Source organism: Ctenopharyngodon idella, chromosome 10 (assembly GCF_019924925.1).
Source record: "Ctenopharyngodon idella isolate HZGC_01 chromosome 10, HZGC01, whole genome shotgun sequence".
Classification (NCBI taxonomy): Eukaryota; Metazoa; Chordata; class Actinopteri; order Cypriniformes; family Xenocyprididae; genus Ctenopharyngodon; species Ctenopharyngodon idella.
Window position 1 is genome coordinate 32,509,619 of NC_067229.1, and position 24,593 is coordinate 32,534,211.

The 24,593-nt window shown below is 39.1% G+C and overlaps 1 protein-coding gene across 2 annotated transcripts in view; it reads left to right on the top strand.

Moving 5' to 3' along the window:
* The first annotated feature begins 855 nt into the window (after positions 1-855).
* Positions 856-24,593, top strand: part of ppp3ccb (protein phosphatase 3, catalytic subunit, gamma isozyme, b) — a 36,523-nt gene continuing 12,785 nt past the window's right edge. The window contains exons 1-7 of one of the 2 annotated variants that reach the window (XM_051908923.1): positions 856-1,232; positions 9,869-10,066; positions 11,166-11,290; positions 17,881-17,992; positions 21,236-21,381; positions 24,108-24,247; positions 24,399-24,476. In XM_051908923.1, coding sequence (XP_051764883.1) covers positions 1,181-1,232; positions 9,869-10,066; positions 11,166-11,290; positions 17,881-17,992; positions 21,236-21,381; positions 24,108-24,247; positions 24,399-24,476 — 851 coding nt within the window. In that variant the 5' untranslated portion in view covers positions 856-1,180. The remainder of the gene's footprint in view (positions 1,233-9,868; positions 10,067-11,165; positions 11,291-17,880; positions 17,993-21,235; positions 21,382-24,107; positions 24,248-24,398; positions 24,477-24,593) is intronic. The other variant, XM_051908922.1, reaches the window with a different exon arrangement.

Sequence of the window (24,593 nt, forward strand, 5' to 3'; positions counted from 1 at the left end):
ATGTATGTTTAAAAACTACACTACCCACAAATAGCATATGTGTGCTGAGCACAAGCCGCCATGTTGTAGGAAATCCGTTTGCACGGTGGATTAGAGTTTAATCCGCAAGAAGGGAGTCAGGACGACTCAGTGGATCAAACAAGAAAGAAGAAAGCCAAAACAGTGAGGCGCAGAATTTGAGCGTTACAATAAAAACAAACCAGATTACATATTTATTATTTACAGGCCACTGCGGTCGCTTGACAAAAACTGGCAACATCTCGCGCACAGCCTTTTTATTGTCGCGCGCCGCTCAGACTCCCCCCGCCTCCTTTCCCTCATAGATATGAAGTCTGAGCCATTTTCTAGAATCGATTCTTTTGAAGAGTTCATTTTAAAGAACCGACTCAGCAACCAATTTAGCGGTTCTTTTACGTCATGACGTGTTGCGTCACCCGCGTGGCATTTATGTTTTGTCTAACCTTGAAATTAAGCCATTTGTATGTGCACATATTAAGAATTACTACGATTTTTTATTACGAGTTTTAATAAAAGGGTGTTTACTTGTCTAAATTAATACAAGAAAAGTTGATAAAATAAATTTAAGTCATACAATTTTTCCAGTACATTTTATTAGGAATAGTTATGTTATTCTTAACTTGATTAAATCAACCCATCAGAGAACTCATCAGTTCTCGGTTTATTGTGAATCAGACATGTCTAAAAGAGACGGTTCTCAGTTCAATGAGTCAGTGAATTGTTGACTCAAGAACCGATTCAATCCTCTTCGTCAACGAGCCGTTTAGACAGGATTTATGAACAGGTTCAAACGATTCCCTGAAAAGATCCGACTCAACTGAACGATTCGCTCACGAATCGGACATCGCTACTCCCTCAGAGAAATTGACAGCAGCTGGGTCGCCTGTGTGAGCAAACCCGAAGGACAGACACGGCAGAAAATAAAACTCTGCCGCTACAGTGGGCTCCCCCTTCCCCTTTCCCCCACCGCTTGAGCGTACATATCAACAAGCCGATCCGGACGAACGCCCTGACTCCGTTTCCCCGCTTTTATAGCGGAGCGGTCAGGACTTTCCTCGCGAACTGAAACGTCAGTAGCTTAGCCGAGCTAGCGGGCTAACGCGACTAGCTGGGTTCAGCTACGAGGAGGAATTACAATTATTCCACCGAGAAACACTCAAGGATGTCGGGGAAGGAGCAGAATAAACAATCCACCACCGAACGGCTCGTAAAAGGTACATTTTCTATGTGAAACCGTACGTTTTTATTCAGTCTTTTTTTTTATTCAATTTTGCTGGTTTTGTGTTAGCTAACACGGTCTGGTAGCTGATGGGTGACATTCAGTTTATGTGTAATATAAATATAAGCAAGTGAAGACATATGTTGTGTTGATTGACTTTTGGATAACTTAGAAAGTCCAATGACACACATGTTGATGGCTAATTTGACAGGTTGGCTCAGGCTGTATGGGATGAGCTGACATGAATTAGATGAGATCAATGAAGTTTTAAGCTGTAGTGTGCAAACATTACGCAGAAGGAAAGCTCTTATTAGTGAATTAGACCATTATAAAGATATTAGTGGGTATGTATGGTACTCAAAGTGGTCTGAATATGCAAAGTCCATGTGATTCATGCAACTGAAACTGCCAAAGCCGTTTCAAGTAGGGGAAAAAAAAAACATTTTAGTTCGCATTGCAGGTGTTATTACTTGTATATCGTATGTCACTATATATCTCATACTAATATATGATACGGTAATACCCTTATATCAGTATTACATTTATTTATATATACATGTATATAATTTATATTATTATATCTCAGTAATAAAACAGTATGTTTGTATCATGTATGTGTCTATAGATTTAGGTGGCTGATTTTGGTGGTCTTTCCAGTTACAGTTGATATACATAAATATAAATCTTCAACTTTTTTTTTGTTTTACTTTATATGTAATAAATAAAACTTAATAGACATATAAATCTTAAAATGAGAGATTAATCTAACTTTTTAATGTTAACCGATTTTGGTGGGCTTAAAAGGCACTTGCTGTTTCAGATAGACCGTAGAGGTTTACATGCATTACATGCACAACACTGACTCTTTTAACATTAATTCTCATTACTGTAGTACATTTGCTTTCATCCTCTTGCTTCCATCCTTCTCTGGGTTTTAGGCAACATCAGCGATCTTGAGACAGTTGAGTTCAGAAAACTGGGCTCAAAAACTGTGTCACTTTACCTTGCTCTCTTGACTGAGATAAAACTAAACTAATTGAAGTTATCTGTGTGATCCCAATTAACCTCATACAAATACTCTTTTAACTCAAGAAAGGATTGACCCCTGGTTATGTGGTGATGCATTTAAGCGTCAGCTCCCTATCAAGGGCTCATGGGAGTTTCTTATGTCAAAGGAGTGAGACACAGTAGAGTAATACACTAATTGGATCATTAGGTCCGTGGCTTCATGGGTATAGTAGCACCCGGGGAACTTGGACTTGTTTTTGATTAAAACTAGTGTGTCCGCTGACATATATAGTGTGTTCTTTACTCTCAGTCTCCTATGTGCTGCTGTCAGCTCGATGTGTTTTGGCTGATCGGGCTCAATTAGACGGCCTCTGTAATGAGCTGATAGCACTGGGCTCTTTAGTAGTCTAGTTCTGGATCTGTAATGACTTGCATCTCCCTTCCCAAGTCAGACCATTCAGCGATCTAAATTGCTACAGACAAAAAAAACCCCTCCTCATTAAAAAGAGCCGAAGCCTCTTTCTGTCTAGAATCTGTGATCCCCGTTTTGCAGAAACAGGAGCATTTCAGCTCCAAATTGGTTCCAGGTTTCACTGAATGCCTCCTTTCAGTTTAAGCACTCCAACACCTGGATTTTATGCTACACGTATGCTTAATTGCAGGCTGTCTGAAAAATGTTTTATTTGTAGGCCACGGTGGCCAGACATCCATATTGCAGAAGGTTTAAACTTGAGAATTATTCAACAAAACAAGACAGTGGAGAGGGAACATTGTCTGTGGAATGATGCAGTTGTTGATAGAGTGCATTAGTGCCCGCCCACTTTTTCAGTGGCGTTGATTCCGGAAGTATTTTTTTTCCATTCATTTTTCCTATAGGGATTTTTAAAAAGTCTTTGTTAAAGCGTAACAAGGCATGAACCAATCAACCAGCTACAAGGTGAAAAAGTATTCAAAAATCAGACAAAAAAAAGAACTTTAGTGAGGCGAAAGAACTACAATCCCATGAAGCATTGCGAATGAAATTATAAAATTTAAAAATGGACAAAATATAAAATGATGTTGATTAAATCTATAGAAACAATGTTTTGTTAATTGCAAAATATACACACACAAAATTTCTGCAGAGGATCATGGGTAATGAAGTTTCTTACCACAAATCCAGCTTTTAAACTTGATTATTTTAAAAGTAAGTTGAAATAATGCAAACGGATGGCTTCAACAAAAGCGTATACCATTGATTAACAACCTCAGAACTCAAAGTAGGTTTGTCTGTAAAGGTTTATAAGTTATACTGTATTTCTTCCAGATCAGCAATGAACAAATAAACAGTTTTTAGTTTTTTTTTTTTTATTCCAGAACCTGGAACCTTGCACTCTATTGTTAAATGTTAGCACCTTGAAACCACTGCTACCCAATAACCAATCAGTGTTGAGCGTTGTTGTGCCAGTATTCTGATACCACCTTGAGATGTTCTGGGTCCGATAAAGGATGAATTCAGTCGACTCGAGTGTAAAAAGAAAAATTTAAAAAACTTGTTGATGGATTGCTCGCCTGTTGTTTCGTCCAGAAAATATTGTGTTTGGAAGGTAAAATGACTAAAGCTTGTGTTTAAAAGGACTATAATTTCTGTGAGAATGAACTCCAGCATGATTGAAGTGCTGAGTGGGAGTTGAGGTTCTCGCCAAGGCCGTGTCTTGATGAGTCCTCCCACAGCTAAAGCACGGAGCGTGGGGAATCAAGGATTGCAGCGGCACTTTTCTACTCCGCACTCATCAGCCGAGCCATGCTTGGAACAATACGACGGAGGCGGAGGAAAGATGAGGTTAAGTGCCTTTAAAAGCTTTGATTAGTTGCTAGACATTTCCACGCAACTCTTTTCTCACTTTCCCCTGCTGAGAACGGCAGACAGTGCAGCAGTTGTTGTGCTGTGTATTTAAACATGGATCAGCAGTCAGTTGAAAGCTTGAAAGGTTAGCAATTCAAGTTGGGTTGCATTTTTTTGGTGGTGGTGGGGGGACATCAACACTAGGGATTCACAATCATGATTTCTCATGGCCGAGCAAATGGACCATTTCCGATACCGGTTGCTGAAATGTATTTGTTTATTTGCTCTATTACAGGCTAAACTGGCCTTAAAAAATCTCTAGCCGTTTGAAATAAGAGGCAACCACTACATTTTAATCATGATCCAAACAAAGATGCTATATGTAGAATGAGCAGTTTAAAAAAAAAATAAATAAAAAAAAAATAAAAAAAAAATGAAATTACATTGTATCATTTCTAGGTTCAAAGCAAAAACATAATGGTATAACTTTAGCTTTGTGAAATCATGCTACATAAAACATAGCCGCACAAAACAAAAAGACAGACTGAATGAATGAAAATGCAAATTCACTCTCTGGCAGTAGATGGCGCTTACACCTTATCCTAACCAGACGCGATGAAATAAGATTTCGGCGACAAGCAATTTGTCTGTCCACACCACGTGTGACATTACTACGAGATGCAACAAAATCAATCAAAGACCACAGCCAGTCAGAACAGTGGGTGGGCGGGCTCTCGCACAAGTGCACGGCACCACTAGCAAGGAAATAGATGAGTACATAATCAAATTCATGAATATTAAACCATTTTTACATTATTAAAAATACATACTGAGTTACTGAAACAGTCTTTGTCATAGAATACACTTGTCTGTTCACAATGAGTTGACAGTTTAAACATTCTTTCCTTTTATGTATTTTGCAGATCTGAGGTGAATTATCCATTGTTGGTTTCAGTACAGCTATAAAAGACACACAAAATGATATTCAAACTCACGTTAGATGCTTTTAACATTAAATAAAGCACATAAACAGCACCTGAGATTATCATTATCATACTTGGTGGTGTTGTTCCAGCCACGTTTCGCAGAAAAATAGAAACTGTTTCTAAAATGGAATCGTCACGTTTTGGCGTTGTGTGTTAGTTAGTTAAAAACTCAGATTAACATGGAAAAATAACTTTTATCGCGTGTCGCAGCATCGCCTCGCCTCTGGTTAGGACACAGCAGCAATATAGCGTTTCCTTGGTTACGGCTGTACACACAGCAGCGCTGCGCTTATAAACACTACTTTAATGAGCGTTATCCGGAGGTAAGAGGAAAAGAAAGTGCCATCAAAACAGTCAGTTCCCTTCAGAGATGCATTCATGTAAACTGCCATTCCCAATTCTATATATATATATATATATATTTTTTTTTTTTTCTGTCCAATATTCATGAGATTTGCAAACAGTGTGAGCTTGCTCTGCCAGGCACAGTATTTTCTCTGCTGGCACGTCTGTGCTCTCCTCTTTGCGTCCGATTTAAGCATGTCCCGTTAATGTACAGACTTTGTAATGTTTCCACACAAATGACATTTTAGGAAATGATTGCAATGCAGTTTGTGTGCAAGTTCGGAACAGAGATTGGCCAAAATAAAACAAAAAAAAGCAGTCATCAATTGGAACTTTTTTTTTTTTTTTAAACACGGGCCGGCAAATGGCCGATTCCGACTGATGGGCGGTCGACCGGTGCATCTCTAATCAACACCCTGAAATCCTATCACCATCTAATGCACGTCGCCTGGAAATGAGTTATGCAGCTGTTGCTATAAAGTTTTGGACCCCTGTCAGGCTGCTGGTGAATTTGATGTTTTGACCTTTTGGCTTATTTACAGATAGAAACTAGATCTGTCAGGGTCAACGTCACCCTGCTTGTGTAATTATTCTGTCCTCATGCATGATTAACGGACCTCGGGCCCGTCTCTCACCACGGCCTCTCTCTAGGTTCGCTTCTACTGCCCAAGATAGCTCTCGTCATCCTTGCCCAGAACAAGTCCATAAGATTCTTACCTAGAATGTTCTTTAATATCAGTCAAAAAAAAAAAAAAAAGACAGTTGGTGTGATAAAACCACAGATCAGGCCGACACAGGAAGTTACGCCTTTTCTAGCTTCCTTATTAATATACATGCAGTCTGGTCCAAATGACTCTTAAAGGGATAGTCCATCCAAAAATAAAAATTATTTACCCACTAACTTGTTTAGTTCTGCATAAAAAAAGAATGTTTTTTTTTAAGAATGTTTCAAATCTTTTTGTCCAAAACAACCACGTTGGACCCCACTGACTTCCATTATGTGACCAAAAAGCTTGGAGATTTTTCATAATGTTATGCTGTTAAGTTTGGAACAATATGAGGGTGAGTAAATGATGAAAGGTTGAACTATCCCTTTTATATTTACAGAAACCAAGTCAATTTTGTTTCTAATGCATCTTTGAAGGCATAACACTCTCTTCATGGTTGGACAGCTATGAAGTGACCAAGTGCTAAAGCACTGTGTGTTTTTGTTCTTGAAAGCTAACCTGCTTTTAAGTGGGCCTTCATTGGGTTGGGTTTTGAGTTCATGTATACAGTATTTTGGTACTTTGATAGTAAAATCCCCCTCCCGTCCTGAGGGCTTCATTTTCACATGCAAATTCACCACACTGAGAGGTTACACATTTTCGCTGCCGTTGCTGCAGAAGAGTGTACTCAACCCTCGAGCCAGATAATAGCCCTGTTACTGCTTTAGTTAATACAGGCAAATGAGCAGGTGTTCTTCCTTTATTCTGTCAAGCATGAAAGATTGACTGTCTTTCTCTTCCTCATTCTGGCATACAACAAGACCAACACCCCCTGATAGTTTCTGCCTGAGCAGACTCCGAAGTCATCGAAAAAGTTGATTTTGTAAACCCAAATTGATCCTTTGCTCCTAATTCCACTATTTGAGTGCCTGGAAGGTTTCTAGTCATCTGAGCTTGAAGCTTTATTGTGGTCTATCATGCCTGTGGTCCCAGCGCTGAAAGCCGTGGCCGTCGGCCAGACCCACATTCTTCTGGAGAGCGAGTCGTGCCAACCTGGCCTGTGACCCTAGAAGAGAGGATTCCATATCGATGCCAACAGCTGGCCTTCTACCCCACCCTAACTTCAGGACGTAACTTCCCCACTCCTCTTAAACTGGTTTGAATGTTGTGGAATTCCTGCAACTGAAAATAGCTTAAGGCTCGGGGGGTTGCAGAGCAATTCCAACAGGCATTTGTTTGCATGCTGCCCGCCTCTGCGCTCGCCCATGCGCACGGTGTCTGAATGTAAAATCCCAGCCCCCAGGTTGTCGAGAGTTTGTTTAAGCTGTCTTCTCCACAACGGCAAGGGCTTCATGTCTTGTTAACAAGGCCTGTGCGTGCTGGTTGGGGGAAGGGATGGGACCAGCTGTAGCCATATGTGTTCTGATAACCCACATAGCTTTGTGGGAGAGTCCCAAATTCTGACCAATAACGGTAACTGTTATTACCGTGCATATGTTTCACTTTTAGTTTCTGGCAGGCAGCTTGGCATTGCGTCTTTCAGACAACCTTATTGCAAACTATGTTTTCAGTTAGCGTCATGAATTGAGTAATAGCTTGTCGTCTTGCAACCATGAAGTTTCACACATCAGTTTAATTTGCCTGTATTCAGAGAAAGAAGTTATAGTAAAGCGATGCTAGTTAGTGGTGTTGCATCTTGTGTAAGTATCGTTTTTACAATTTATTATTTTTATTTATTTATTTATTTATTTTAAAGAGTTCCCCCCCCCCCAAACCAGTTAGGTGCAAATCATGCCCCGCAGCTGATGTCAATGGTCAACTCATTCACACGGTCACCTAAAAAAAAAAAGACTTCATGATTAGAGTTCAGAAGAATCACGAATTGATCCTTTTGTGACAAACCTTAATGTTAATTATCATAGTGTTACCAACACTATACTGAGGTTAAGGTTAGTGCTTAAGCTAGGGTTAGGGGTTAGCATTTGTATCAGTGTTATGCAGGCAGTCAGCACTGTGAATGCCATGGTTTACACTGACATTGTTTTGGGGGGGAAAAATCATGCATTGTTTGTAGGGTTTGGGGTTTTCAAAACTCCATTGTCCTTAGTATTAATGTGTGTTCACACTTGGCATGTTTGGTTCAATTAAAACGAACCCTGGTGCAATTGCTTTGTTAGTGCAGTTCATTTGAACGTGTGAACGCTGCCATCCAAACCCTGGTGCGCACCAAACAAGCGGACTGAGACCGCTGAAAAGATGGGTCTCGGTCCGCTTCCAAACAAACTCTGGTGCGGTTCGAATGATATATGAATGCAACACGGACCAAAGACATGTAAACGAACCAAAAACAGGAAGATGAGATCCTAAAAAGGACAGAATGCTCACGCATATCAGTTTTTTTTTTTTTTTTTTTCTCATCATAGTCGTGATGTTGCCCATCAAAGTTCGGTACAGGCGTCAGAGCCGTGTCTCCTCGCAGCAGACCGACTATGTATGTGAGAGGAGGGATTCCTGCCGCTGTTTTGACACCTTTACACATTTTATAAGCTCTTCACGAATTCTTAGCTGGTCAAAATACCACCATATGTAGGCTACACACATACAACGAACGCATATCGCAGCACATTGTTTTGGATGTTCAGTAAGTTCCGTCTCAAAATAGGCAATATGTCATAAACAGCGACCAATCAGATTGTGAACGTGTCCCTGTGCCTTTAGGTTCGGTATCTTTTGGTTCTGTGATATAAGTGCCAGTCTGAACGCTAAGCGGACCAGGACTACTTTTTTTTTTTTTTTTTTTTTTTTATCCAGACCAAACGAACTAAGCGAACCAAACTACAAACTCATCCCACACCATTTGTGCTATGGACATGGATGATACTTCAAAATTATGTGGCTTATTGTACAGTTTTTGTACAGGGTTTGGTGTTTTCAAAATCCATAATTAAACATTAGCATGTAACCCATCCCGCACCCTTTGTGCTGTGGCCATGAATGATCATGTGCCGCCTTGTACGTTTTTTGGCTGGTGGACGATAAAACGGAGAAAACAAATCATGTTGACTTATTCAGAAGACCTTAGCATGTACTCAGAACAGCAATGCCATGGCAACTACCCTGAACACCCCAGAATCATTGTGGCAAGTTTTGCACAGGCAAGCACTAGTGATGTACAAAACTGCATATTTTTCCATCAATTAGTCTTAAAATCTTGAATAATTAGGCTGGTTCAGGTTCTGAAAATGTAAAAAATCTAGTTATTTATATAAGCTTTGATTTACTTTGGATGGAAGCCTGAAAGTGGCATGTTCAGAAAATCCTGGGCTGAGATATTTTTATTTGGAGTAACACCCTTCTGCTTATGGTTCAGTACTTTTATCACACACCGTCTGGCTTTGAATTTGTGGAGGAGCCGCACTTCCTTAACTTGGAGACCCCGCAGTTAGCAGATGCTATGAGGGACTGTGAGACATCACCACACTGTTATCGACTCTGCATGGTCGTGACTGTAAACATGCTGCTTTAAATTTAGACATTTGTTGCAATGTTCTAACAGGTACCTCCAAATCAATATGGGGTCTGAATTGCTCCGGCACAAAGCTGTAATCTATTTTGTACAGTCAAAATTGCTAAAAAACACACACATTGTCATCTTCTAGTTGCTTAGTATTTTTCAAATGTATCAAATGCTTGCCAGCAGGGTTTCCCTGTGACTAACAAGAGTAAAAAATTGAGTCTTCCTTTCTCCTCTTTTCCGCAGCGGTGCCGTACCCTCCCACGACGCGGCTCACCATGAAAGAGCTGTACGAGGACGGCAAGCCCAAGGTGGAGCTTTTGAAGAGCCACCTGGTGAAAGAGGGCCGCCTGGAGGAGGACGTGGCCCTACGCATCATCAACGATGGCGCCAACATCCTCCGCCACGAGAAGTGCATGCTGGAAGTGGAGGCCCCCATCACAGGTAGGCTATTGCGCACTCAGCCGTGCGCTGGTTGTTCTGATGACTCATTGCACGGTGACACTACAAACCTGTCGTGATTCACAAACAGCATTTACATCCAGGATGTGGTTCTCGCAGGATCCTAATGCCTTACGATCACAGACAAGCGTGATGCCCACTGCTGACGATACTCGCCCACATGCCTGCTTCCTCAGAAACAAGATAATCAGAGTTAGTTTGTTGGTTCACAGTGATAAGGTTCTTATCATGAAGAATGTTACGAAAGTAGCCTCTAGGTTCTGCGGTTGCTTGATCGGGCATCTCTGATATCATCTTTAATCTTTAAGGTTTAGTCTTGACCCTGACATAATCCTCAAGCCAGTGAGAAGAGCATGATTATTTTCATATGGAGATAGTCTTCCCCAGCAACCTAATGTGGTTGCTCTATAAAGGTCAGAGAAACAGTTGCATCCTAGACTCTCTCTCTCACACACACCCCCACACTTTAATTCCCCAGCGGAGGCCACAGGAAACCCCCAACACTCGCCATACACTCGAGCAAACACACAAACAGGTGTGTGGATATAAATGGGCACGTCTATCCACATCTATCCCCCCTCAACCCCCCCTTTGCACACACTCATGTTTTTCATAACACACACTATGTGCGTAATAATTGGCCTACAAGAGAAAACCAAAAAAATTGTGGCGTGGATAATAAAGATGGTGTCTCTGCCTGCTGTTTTCTACAACTTTTTACCTTGTGGAGGTTTAAGCGGAAATTATGTTGGCTTGGCCACTTCCTGTTTGTGGTGGCCACTATTGATATTTTTCACTCTGCTATTTTGAGTGGGCCTAGTATTTGTGCGCTTCTGTTTAGTGATTTTAGGATTAGTGCACCCTCAGTTACTAAAATCTTAGCATTTCTGCTACCAATTTTTTTCCCGCCATCTTCAGGTGACCTCTTTGACCTCCTTGCATGTACACAATGTCTTGATATTTCTTTGTTTCTTTCCACAATGTTTTCAGTTTGGCCACATCCTTTCAATGATGTCACCCTGTTGTTGTTGTTGTTGTTGTTTCAACTTTTTATCTTACTGTGTTTTGTCTCTATCTTCAGTGTGTGGAGATGTCCATGGGCAGTTCTTCGACCTGATGAAGCTTTTTGAGGTGGGGGGTTCCCCGCACAACACACGCTATCTATTTTTGGGAGACTATGTGGATCGAGGCTATTTCAGTATTGAGGTGAGTGTTACTGTGTAATGGTCGCAAGTTATGTAAAAGAGGGTTAAGTATGTTTAAAGGAATGGTATGGGTTCAATACATGTTAAAGGTGCAGTAGGTGTTCTAGGAAAATGCTAGCTTTAGCCTGCTAGCATTGAAAGGGCCGTCTGCCACACCTCCTCCAAAACACATGAACGCACACAGACTAGAAGCGAGACGACCAGAGACAACGTTATTAGATTACATCATATGTCATTCACCGGTGAGAAAACTTTACAGTACAGTAAGTAACAGTACTAAAATAACAAACGTAAACAACTTTTAAAAAATGAATTGGATGGTTGGATGATTGGAGTGCGCTCCAGTGTGTCTGCAGAGCGCGAGTTCAGTCTCCAGAATAAAATGATGCCTTTGATTACACACAAGCGAGCACCCAGTTTAAGTCCATTTTATAATAATAAAGTTATAATACTTATACTTACATAATTAAGTTTCTAATCCAGTTCGTTTTGTTTTAAATAGTTCGTTTTATTTTCTTGCTGACTATCAAGTTTATGGTCATCGAATGGCTTTTCTGAGGTATAATGTTACATGACGTTGTTTGCAACACTGACTGAACTGACGATTTCGGTACTACTGTGTCTTTCAACATTTTTTTTCTGATTTTCATTCATGTTTATTTCATTCTGTAAAGAGGAAAGGATGATCGCGTTCACTCGCGATCCGTGACAAGTGTTCAAGATGAAAACTGGAAAGTGACGCAGTCTTTGTTCAACTTTCTTTTCATAATATAAATAAATGCATAGCCTAGTATCCTGTAAATCCTGAATATCCTGTAAATTCGTGAATAAAAATGAAAATGTGGATGAAGCTATTAAATGTCTTATCTTTAAAATATAAAAATTAAAATGATGGGTAATAATTGATTATGACGGATTTTTTACTGTCCGCCAAAAGTGTGAAAGTGCAACCTCTGAGATTATTTATATATATATATATATATATATATATATAATATACACACACACAACCAACCCCCCTCCCCCGGACCGCAACACCGGCGTTTGTTGGTGATTTCCCACCGCGGTAGTAAAAAATTGCCACCGTCACAGCTCTACACGTCCCTGTCTTTATAACCAGAAAGGTGATAATATTTCTGCAAAAATACAATGTAAACATTGTCAGAATATCAAGTGAAGGAACAACACAAAACTATCTTTCATGCTAAGGACGGCATGCACAATACCCGCAGGGACGCTGAGGGTATTTTCATTGAAGGAGGAAACAAGATGTTTTACTCATTGTTTGTAGCAAGACTCATGACTCAACAAATGGTCAAAACATCTGGTGGTGGTGGTGGCCTTACGAATTCATGCACCAAAGGTGTGGATGTTGTAGTTTGCTCATAACTTTGAAAACATCAGAATAAAAATTTCAACCAGCATAGCAAGAAAAATGTTTCTGAAGAGAATTACTTATTGCACTTTAAGCTCTATCAGCAGCATCATAATTTAAACTTGCTCCACAGTTTGCAAAAAAATGCATTTACAGTAATGAAGTCTATTTGCCAAGGCATTATACATGGAGAAAAGTTAAAATTTACACACATTATTGAAAGTACAGGCACTAGACTTTAGGCATTTATACCTGTTAACATGAGACTAAGTGTGATCTTTCACTTCCTCCTATAGCAAGTAACCCTGGTAAATATGGTCATTTTCACATTGGCACAAAGATAACACAAGGGCTATTTGGAGAAAACTGTATGTGCAGAAGTTACATTCATAGACATTGTTCTGCCGCTAACAGTAAAAATGAATTTAGATTTAAACTTTTCAGCTTACACTTTTGGAATAAAAAAATCAACATAAACACATTAACAAACATATAGCTTCAGATTTCTGTCCAGAATGTATTGTCCCATAGACTTCCATTATAAGTGCTTTACTGTATAGAGTTTTGTTTATTTTTACAAACTGATGGACAAAACCTTATTTTTTTTTTCTGGTACTTGCCAGCATACCATAGTGATACACTGAAATTTTGGCAACCAAATATATTTTGTTAAAATGGCAAAAAAAAAATCAATTTGAATCAAATATGCTCAGGTGACACATTTGACCATGTCAACATCTATTTTGTACACACAACGTTGATAAGCTACAACAGGTAAATATGTCAACAGTGTGATCAAAAAGGATGCAATAGAGAGAGCAATAGATAAAATTTGTATTACTGAAACATTGAGAGGCGGAAGTATTCAAACAACTTTACTTTTTAATGTATCACTTGAAAACACAACACCCTTAACAGCATGCCAAGTTCAGTTACCCAAATTTAACTACCCAAACTTTATATTTGGTTTTGGATTTTGGCTAAATGAAAAATTTACTTTCGTTAATTAATTTTGGTGCATGCCACAAATGTGGTCAATAGCCAAATCTATATTAAAGGGTTAGTTCACTCCAAAATGAAAATTCTGTCATCATTTACTCACCCTCATGCCGTTCCACATCCGTAAGACTTTCATTTATCTTTGGAACACAAATTCATTAAATTTAGTCTTTTACTCGCATGTAAACATTGATCAGCAAACATAAGCAGAAGCTCAACTGAACCTGAATAACGCACAAGAACAAACCTCTTCCGGAAGCTCAAACATGCGGCGTAACACACAAGAATGAACCTCATTGGTTACGCAGCACGTTTGAGCTTCCGGAAGAGGTTTGTTCTTCTGCGTTATTCAGGTTAGGTTGAGCTTCTGCGAAAGTCTTACAGGTGTGGAACGACATGAGGGTGAAGAATTAATGACAGAATTTTCATTTTATAACCCTTTAAATCCAGAATAACTTTTTAAATAAAAAGGCTAGTTTTGTGTTTTAAACCACTTTGTAATCACTATAAAAAGTCTGTTGTAATTTTAAGGCTTTGTGAACACATCTTTGCTGAAAGAAGTTACATCTTGCAAACATTTAAGACGTTCACATTTAACTTGGCTCTCAGAAGATGCCATGTGGCTGTGCTTTTCAAACAGCCTCTGTTGTACCAGGATGCATTGTGATGATGCAATCAGCATGTCGCCTCTGCCTGTAACACCGTATCATCATTGTAAAGCAACCACAATGATGAAGCAGATGGCTTTAAAGGCTTATTGATCCTGCCATCCTGCAGGCCAGAGAAAGCATTTCTTAACATTGAGGTTACGTGTAAATTTGTTTTCTTGTTTGAGAAAAATTCTGGTCCAGTTTATCAGCTGCAGTCTTTTATATCGTTGGCCTTGATGTCTGATGTCATTCTGAATGGGCCGGCAAGCGTGAGTCCTCAAAAAGCTTCCATCTCTGCGTCGCGCTTTGGTTGCAAAGTTCAGGGACGGGAGAAATGTCATGGTTAAAAGAGGCGGCGTAAGAGAGCGGACACACCGCTGCTCAATACATCAAACACAGCTGAGGGTTCAGGGCCGCGGGCCACCTGAGACGCATAGAAAGAGAGTGTGTGTTTCACAATAAAGGCCACACTAGGTTCCTACTCCCTCCCTGGACATCACAGACCACAAAGGACTGAACTTCAGTCATCCACCACACCACCTGCTAATGCCCTCTGACTGGGACACTGCAGTCATCAAACGTTTCGTAGGTTATGCCACCAGACTTTGCCCCACCCTGACACCCAGAGCTGTGTGGAGAACACTTTATTTTCAGTATTTCTTTCAGTTTAATGAAACATCCACTGCTACTGGGCCTTTTTAAAGATAACCGCAACCTAAATGCAGCATATCCTTCCTGAGAGGATAGAAAAAGAAATGTGTATTCTCCAGATTAACACTGCAATCCTGTCCACTATTATGCAGCGGTGTTCTATGGTTAATCTGCCGAAAGCGAACCAAAAAGCCTTGCAGGTGTTTAATGGGATAGCATGCCTATGACAGACAGGGCAAGTTTTTCAAGAAAACAGTATTGATAACTTCAGACATTTCAGTGCTTTGAGTTGAGAGATGATATCAGAAGCGAATGTGAAAAGATTGAAATCATAGTCTTGCATAATATAGCAAAATGTTTTTCATTTACTCAGATGTGTTAGTGGTTCAGGGTGTTTGGAGTGTACGTGAGCTTCAGTTTCTGTTTTCTTCAGTTGTTATCTGTCTAATCTAAGGTTTAAGTTTGGGGATACTAGTATGTTAACTGTATCCTTATTATATACAGTTACTAAAAAATACTACACTACCGTTCAAAAGTTTGAGGTAAGATTTCTTTAAAAGAAGAAATGCTTTTGTTTTTGATTTTAAGATGTTTTTTAAAGAAGTTCCTGTGATCCAAAGCTGAACTTTTAGCATCATCACTCCAGTCTTCAGTGTCACATGATCATTTAGAAATCATTCTAATATGCTGATTTGCTGCTCAAGAAACATTTATTATTATTATCAATGTTAAAAACAGTTGTGAAATAGAAATCTTTTGTGGCATTAGACATGCCTTTGTCCATTTTAATCTTTGCTGAATAGAATTATTAATTTCTTTTAATAAATGTACTGACTCCAAACTTTAGTACAACAGTAGGGTATGTTGTGGATTTTTTTCTTACTCCTACTTTACTGACCCATATTTTATATGTAGTAATTTACATTGGTGACAAGTGGCAAGGTGACAGAGTTTACAAAAATGTTTAGTACATCACAGGAAAAAAAAAAAAAAAAAAAGAGTAGTGGTCCAGTGGTCATCTTGAAAATAAATATAAAATTAAATTAATTTATGGGGGGAAAAATGGCATCCAAATCAATTTTGTATAAAAATTTCTTAACTCATTTGATTGGAGTTCTAAGAGTTAAAGTTAGAAATTGATTTGTTGATGGAACTATTTGTAATGGAAGGACAAGTCAACCCAATTGCATTGAGGGATATAATATTCCTCCCAGTATACTAGCCTTAGTGACAACTGAAGTCCGTCATCTAGGTATTCTTTGCATAAAGGAAATTTGCATACTGTGAATGCTAGTGGTCTTTTATGATGGAATGATTTTCATTTGTAAATGATCTATTCCTTTAATAAAATATCAGGAATAATGGAGGTGTAATCCTCTTAAATGCTGAACCTGCTTTGTCGTGGTCTTCCAGCATATTAGTTTGAGCTAAATCAGAACGCTAATGATTAGAGATACAGATACCCGCGTATTCAGAATGATATCTGCCAATACCGATAGTTCGATTTTAAGGAAAAAAATCTCCCCTAAGTAATGTTTAAACTATACAGGGAAACCTCTTATTTGGTATGTTACTATAATATTAGAGGTTAAAATAACACAGCCCTAACTATTATATTCAACTGCTGTTTATTTTCAGATATAATAATTACACTGACTCAAATAAAAACTGGAATGTTTGTTTACAACTCAATTGCACATAAGGTAGTTTTCTTAAACAGTTGTCTTCATGACAAATTTCTATAAACATACATATAATATAATTAACATTTAAATAAGCTCCTCTCTAGTGTTTGTTATAGCTAACTAACAAACTGTGAACATTGGTTAAACTTTCTTGAGGTAAATGCAACATTAAGTGACATAAGCTGACAAGCTGTTTTATTGACATCTTTCAGTAGTTGAAACACTGATTACATAAGACATGATACATTTTGATGAGTTGTACTCTATCTTTCAACATACCTTTTGATGTTCATGCATGTTTTTTCATGCTATAACATGTATTTAAGGGAAAGAGATGACTTGCGCTGCTGCATGAACTAAGGTGCTGTGATCTGTCATGTCACATTTAAGAGTGTCAAAATGCCATTTGTTGTTTGAATTTTGTGATAAAATGGGCAGAATTTGAAAGCTGAGATTTCTTATCAGAAGTAACAGCTCTTTGCGATTTATTGGATGGGAGATGCCGGAAAAAACATTTCATAGGGGATACATAGGGTTAAATAGAGCCTGCTTTAACGTTGCTGCTTTTTTAGCTGCTAATGCGCTCTTGCCACGTTAACTTCGCACACAGTATGAGTTGCAGTCTGGCACATTTTTCTGCCAACTTTTGATTGACAGGATATAATCGGCCCAGATCATCGGCTGTTTTTATAGTAAATATAATTGATTTTATCGGCCGATACTGATTATTGGCCGATACGTCAGTGCATCCCTAATAATGATTTTCACCTGTATAGTGTGTATTTATATTTGATGCAACACATTTTTTTCCATTTCCACTTGGATATTAATCTTTTAACTCATGGTCCATCTTGATGTTTAGGGCCGGGTAACTGCAACTACCTTATAATATGAAGTACATTGCGATGCGTATGTCACAGTTCAATACAGTGTGATTCATCACATTTTCATAGCTGTATCGCTATTGAAATGGCACCAAATGCTCGAGAGACCCAGTCTGCAGAATATCTAGTTTGTCACCTATAGAAATAACTCTGACCACATTGAGAAATAAGAGTTTCAAAGTTTCAGTGACCTGGATTTTCATTGTTTGAATTGTAGGAAATGATATACATAAACTGAAGTATCGAAAGTATCAGTGCAATTGTGATTAAACAATATCATATATTAAAGCATTGCTAGTGTATGTGGTTACTTTTGGTGATTTGCTTTTTTCTGTTTGCATCTGCAGTGTGTGCTCTATCTGTGGGCCCTGAAGATCAACCACCCGACCACCCTCTTCCTCCTCAGAGGCAACCACGAGTGTCGGCATCTCACGGAGTATTTCACCTTTAAACAAGAATGTAAGCTCAGCTTTTTAGAAACTCTGAGCGTGTGTGTGTGTGTAAACGTTATCAAGAGAGCGAAATGAGATTTTACCACATCCTATCATTCAACTCTGTCATGGCAATTTTTTCCATGGCATCCCGAGAGAGATCATGTCTTGAGAGTAATGGATGATGGGCCGCGGGCACAGAGCTCAATCACAATCCCTCAGCGCTTGTCAGGGCTCTTCTTTCCCCACTTAGATTTACATCAGCCATCATCCCAGTCATGACAAACTCTGACAGCTAACTGAAACCCTCACACCGAACGGCTGCCTGCTTTCCACCAGCAGCTGATGATCATAAGCAGACCCACACAGAATCTGTGCAAAATTGTAACACCTGTCATTTATGCAATTTTATAAAGCCCTTGTCCTGTATGTGTTCATTAAATATTTTGGCTAATATAATTATGCTTCCAGCTGCCACTGTGTAGCTTTCTCAGCCCTCTTTTTTACAGTGTTAAAAAATCTATATCTGGAGCAGAAAGCCAAATTATTTCATTTTGCCTCAGACCTTGTGTGTGTTTGTTTTCACTGTCACTCGCGGCTGGTTCAGAGAAATGTCCACTCAGAAGACTGTTAGGGTAATGGAGTATTTTGACTTGGAAGAAAACAGAAAAGTTTTGCATAGTCTGTCATGTCAAACTGGAATATTACAATCAGGCTTGCTCTTATTATAATCAGGCTTGTTATACTACTGGTTAGGATGTATAATATCAGTATGAAATATTATACCGCCTTAAAGCAGAACAATTATTAATGAAACTAACACCGTTTCCTAACAACACGTGACGCGACACGCAATGAAAGGTATCTTTTCCATGTTAAAGGATTAGTTCACTTTCAAATGAAAATTTGCCCAAGCTTTACTCGCCCTCAAGCCATCCTAGACCACATATGACTTTCTTCTTTCTGATGAACACAATCAGAGAAATATTAATAAATATCCTGATGCATCTGAGCTTTATAATGGCAGTGATCAGGGTTCACGAGTATGAGCTGAAGAAAGTGCTTCCATCCACATCCATCCATCATAAACAAGTACTCCACACAGCTCCGGGGGGTTAATAAAGGCCTTCTGAAGCAAAGCGATGCGTTTGTGTAAAATCCATATTTAACAAGTTATGAAGTAAAATATCTAGCTTCCGTCAGACCGTCTTCTGTATTCAACGTACGAAGAAAGTGTAAAACTTTTGCAGTTCAAAAAGCTTACGCTACGTCCTACACCTTCCCTATTCAACTTACAGAAAAAGTATAACTGACACGACGCCAGTTTACTTTCTTCGTAACTTGAATACGGAAGGCCGTCTGGCGGAAGCTAGATGTTTTACTTCATAACTTGTTAAATATGGATATTTTTTTTTTACACAAACGCATCAGTTAGCTTCAGAAGGCCTTTATTAACCCCCCGGAGCCATGTGGAGTATGGAGGCACTTTCTGCAGCTCATACTCGTGACCCCTGTTCACTGCCATTATAAAGCTCAGATGTGTCAGGATATTTATTAAAATATCTCAGATTGTGTTCATCAGAAAGAAGAAAGTCACATACACCTAGGATGGCTTGAGTGTGAGTAAAGCTTGGGCTAATTTTCATTTGAAAGTGAACTAATCCTTTTAATCATAGTTTTTGTCCTAACCATCCGCGACGGTAACACGCGATATTTCTATTTTTCTGCGACATCACGGCTGGAACAACAGCGCAAAGTATGGCAATGATAATCTCAAGTACTGTTTATGTGCTTTATTTATTGTTTAAAAGTGGCTAAAGTCCGTTTGAATATCATTTTGTGTTCTCAGCTTTGTAGCCATACTAAAAGTAACCATGGATAATTCACCTCTCAGATCGTGAAAATAAATAAATGAGCACAAGAACGTTCAAACTGTCAACTCATTATGAACAAACAAGTGTATTCTATGACAGATTGTTTCAGTAACTCAGAATGTACTTTAATGTTTAAATTGTGCTCTTATGATTGGCTGTGGTTTTTGATTGATTTTATCACGTCTCATAGTTGCGTCTGGTGTGGACAGATAAACTGCTTGACACTAGAATCTTATTGCATTGCGTTTGGTTAGGACACAGTGTTACTTGATAACAACAGATCCTATATCAATATCCTAACAAATAGAATACCCTTAAATAATGTATAGAAAGTATAGTTGCTGGTACACATCAGGCGTTACTTGTGAATTATTCTCTTCTCTGCTTGTGTACAAATAATTTCCATACATGAGAAAACCGTTCAAACACGGACGCACAAGCATTGGCCATGGTAACCAACAATAATAACTTGACCTGCTGACTTAATAGTATGTGCTACCTTTTGAGGAATTTTGTTTATAATATATTGAGTTTGTACTTGCTGCTCTTGCACTGCCTAATTTATTCAGTTGATTTGTAATAAACAGGCTATATCTATATCGCCATATGGATTATAATGCAAGGTAAGCACAGCACATGTATATGACCTATTTCTCTGCGCCATTCTGTTTGTTTAATTCATAATTTAAGTAGGCTACTTCAGATGGATCTCTTATTCAATTTTTTTTTTTTTTTTTTTTTTATAAATAAACTGTCTTCTGGGGTTTTCTTACTAGTAGGTTACAAAATATCCGTCTATACGTTATGGAAATTAAGTCATACTGCACATCCCTAGTTTGTATCAGCAGAATCCTGGCTGTTAATGCGTTCATTCCGCCTAGATCGAGGCTGGCTGTTTCTACATCCAGCTAATCAAAGAGCCTTTGATAATGATGTGCTACTTCACCAATTGCCGGCGCGTTGCAATGTTGTTCTTTGCTCATCACGAGGCAGCCTGTTTCTCATCTGTCAGTGCTGCTGTTTACAATACGCTGCACGGTTGACCCATTCTAAAATGTCAGGATTTAACGGCGGTATTCGGCCCTTGTTCCACATGTAACCTGTCACTGGCTTCAGCCTCCTTTAATCAGCCTCCCGCCACGCTGGTTTCTTCAGTTCATCCCAATTAGCACGCGGATCTGCTGCAACATCACCTAACAAGGCATGCGACATCCTCCTCCTCCATCTATTCCTCCAGCCTTGGAAAGTTGGCAAGCCCCAGTCTGCCCTCACCCACCCAGCATTACTGCGATATGTCAAACGGACAGCGTGACAGCCTTGGCTTGAAAAGCTCATTCACCCCGCTTGCGTCTGTTCGGAGATACATGGGTGTTTTTATTGTGGTTCTCTCATTGCAGGCAAGATTAAGTACTCTGAGCTTGTGTATGATGCCTGCATGGAGGCCTTTGACTGCCTTCCCCTGGCTGCTCTGCTCAACCAGCAGTTCCTGTGCGTTCACGGAGGCCTGTCCCCCGAGGTCACCTGCCTCGACGACATCCGGAAAGTAAGTAAGATGTGGAGCATCGCTTTATGGCTTGGTTTTCACAGACAGGGCTTAGATCAAGCCAGGATTAGACCTTAGTACAGCCCGACCGATAAGGGTTTTTGGGGGCCGATACCGATATTAGGAAGTAAGAAAAGTCAGATATCAGATAGTCAGATATGCACTTCCCATTTGTGTGTCCAAACTTTTGACTGGTACTGTATATTGAATCACATATATACATAAACAGAATATATATACATAAACACATTTTTTGTAATGATCACTCAAATGTGGTGATCAAACACTTATACTGACGTGATAAAGATATGTAATGAAGGCAGGGTATTTAACAATTTAACAAACTTTATTTTCCAAAATAAGCCTGGCATCCGTGCACTGAACAGTAAACACAAATAGAACTCATATATATATATATACACACTGTGTAGGGCAAACAAGCTACTGCCAATCCAACGGGCAGGTTTATGCAGTCAATGGCTTATTTTCTGGTAATCAAATGAACATGCAGAACGTGAGGATCATATTTAAATAGTCTTTTTGCAGTTTAATATTCACAGACACTAATCTACATCGCGATTTGATTTTAAGTGTTCTGATCTGTTTTTTATTTATTCATCAAAAATGACAAATTCCGTGTTATACAGTAAAATCCGTTTTATGACTGGATTCCGTGATTTCGTCCGCGTTTTCTGCATCGCGGTAATCCTACTAATGTAGCAAACGAGTATGATAAGCTCGTTGTAAGAGTAAAAGATGGGGACAGGTTTATTTACTTTTATAGCAACGCGTTTCACCAACTAGGTGACAACGTAGCATTAAATCACCATTCAACAGACTCAAGCCACCACCGCACCGCGGTCTATTGGACTGCAGAAAGATACTAACTTCAATCTTCTACATTAACTGACTGTACTTACAAACTATGATAATTTAGGATATGCATGAGCGACATGGCAGTTTTCATGGACGGGACTAATGTTATATTGGATGGACTTATATTGAAAAAGGAAATTTATGGGGTGGTCATAGTTTATTAACTTTACAGTAAGTCATGTATTTCACAAACTAGTTAGCAACTTGACGTTAAACAACGCTTTGACTCTCGTGAAGACACCGCTTGACTGCTTGCCGCTGCCCGAACAAGAGACCTCTTTACTGAAGTGAAAGGGTTGGCTGGTGCTAGTAGCGAACAATGGAGTGGGCTCTGCTTGACAAACTACGTAATCACACCATTTACAACCATTTTATCTGCGTTGTACGTTCTGTAAAAATAAATGTTCATATCAGTGACATATCGGCGCCATATGCGCTGATGCAGATATATCGGCAACAGGCTCATATCGGCCGATAAAATCAGCAAAACGATATCGGTCGGGCTCTATACCTTAGTTATTTTAAGAGATGTCAGTGTAAGTCGCTTTCAGTTAAAACAACTCAAACATGCGTTTTAGTCTAGGACTAGCTTAAGCCTTGTCTGTGAAACCGGGGGAATGTGTCCTGTGCTGTTCCTTTGTGTATGCAACAGTCATTGGTATGACAGTACCAGAAGATGGTGAATATGTTACAAAGGCAATGCTTTGATCAGTTTAGTGATGATGCTTTTAAAGGGGATGAATATAGACATGCAGTTTCTCAGAGGGAGTTGTGCCGCTTAATCTCAGCAAGCTGTCAGCATGCTGAAACCCTCCCTGAGAAGTTGCATCTTTAAATGGATCCTCTTTAAAGCCCTGCCACTAAGAATATTCAAGCTAAAAAAAACAACAACAAAAAATATATATACCTCACTCGAAATGTTGTTGGACAACTAGTGACCTCCCTGACCCATCCCTATTTATTATTATTATTATTATTATTATTATTATTATTATTATTAATAATTATAATATTTACTAAATATTTATTTGAACACTTTCTGGCCTCAGATTTTTACCTGCCCTGCTAAAATGCACAAATTGTTTATTAGGCTGCTGTCACTTTAAGACCTGACGCACATGAAGCAGATCTCATATGCATCCCATTTTCTCACAACTCTGTTCATTGAACACTTTTAAACTCATTTAAGACTGTGCTTACAAGAATACTTGACAAAACGGGAATTTTGACAATGTTGTGTTTTTGTCCGTTCAAGTTTGAAAGAGAACTCAGTGCGGCACTTGCATGTGCACGTTTTGGGTGTTTGTTCACAGGTAGCCGCTTTGCAGACAGTGCGCCAGTACAGATTGTAGCATGATCATATATTGTAGCACACCAAAGAATGACAGAAAAAACGAATGCTGAGTTAATTTCTTTAAATGTTTTTAATGTGTTAAACTGAGAGAGAAAAAAATCGCATGCGCAAACGCGTTAATTTTGACAGCCATAATAGTAATATAAAATGTAATTTATTTTGTGATAGGACTACTACTATTACTACTACATTTAAAATAATAATTAATAATTAGAGATATGTATAAGTAATTATATTTAACTAAAACACTTTTTGGTGAAGTTTTTTTTCTCCAGCACCACACCATAAAAAGATTTTATTTCCTTTTATTTTAGTTAATTCCTTAATACATGCCTGAACAAGATGATGATGTGCGATTTTGTTCAGTGCTTTCAGTAATCCCTTGTCGATCACTAAATATCTGTCATGTAAATTAAGAAAATTCAAACAGATTGAGTTTGTATTGTTGCAGTGATGGATAATATAGTCTGATTGTTTGCTTTGCTTTGCTCTGCAGTTAGACAGGTTTAAAGAGCCGCCAGCTTTCGGGCCGATGTGCGACCTGCTGTGGTCTGACCCTGGTGAGGACTACGGCAGTGAAAAGAGCTCAGAGCACTTTTGTCACAACAGTGTGAGAGGATGTTCCTATTTCTACAGGTACTCCAGCTGACAGTCTACCCACATGCACATTTGTTTGATAGCTGCCTACTCAGTCCCTGTTCACAGTCGCACCTCTCAATGTTAGTCATGGCGTTTTGACTGATGGACTGCTGGAATCGCTAATTACACCTCTCTCCGTCTCTAACAGCTACCCTGCAGTATGTGACTTTTTGATGAATAATAACTTGTTGTCAGTTATAAGAGCACACGAAGCCCAAGATGCAGGGTAAGTCCAGTGCACAGCACACTCTTAAACCAGGCTACTTGCAGCAAGAGCCAATTCAATTTTAACAGCTTTTTAAATTAACTGCTGACAATTTCTGTCCCATTTCACTGACCCCCT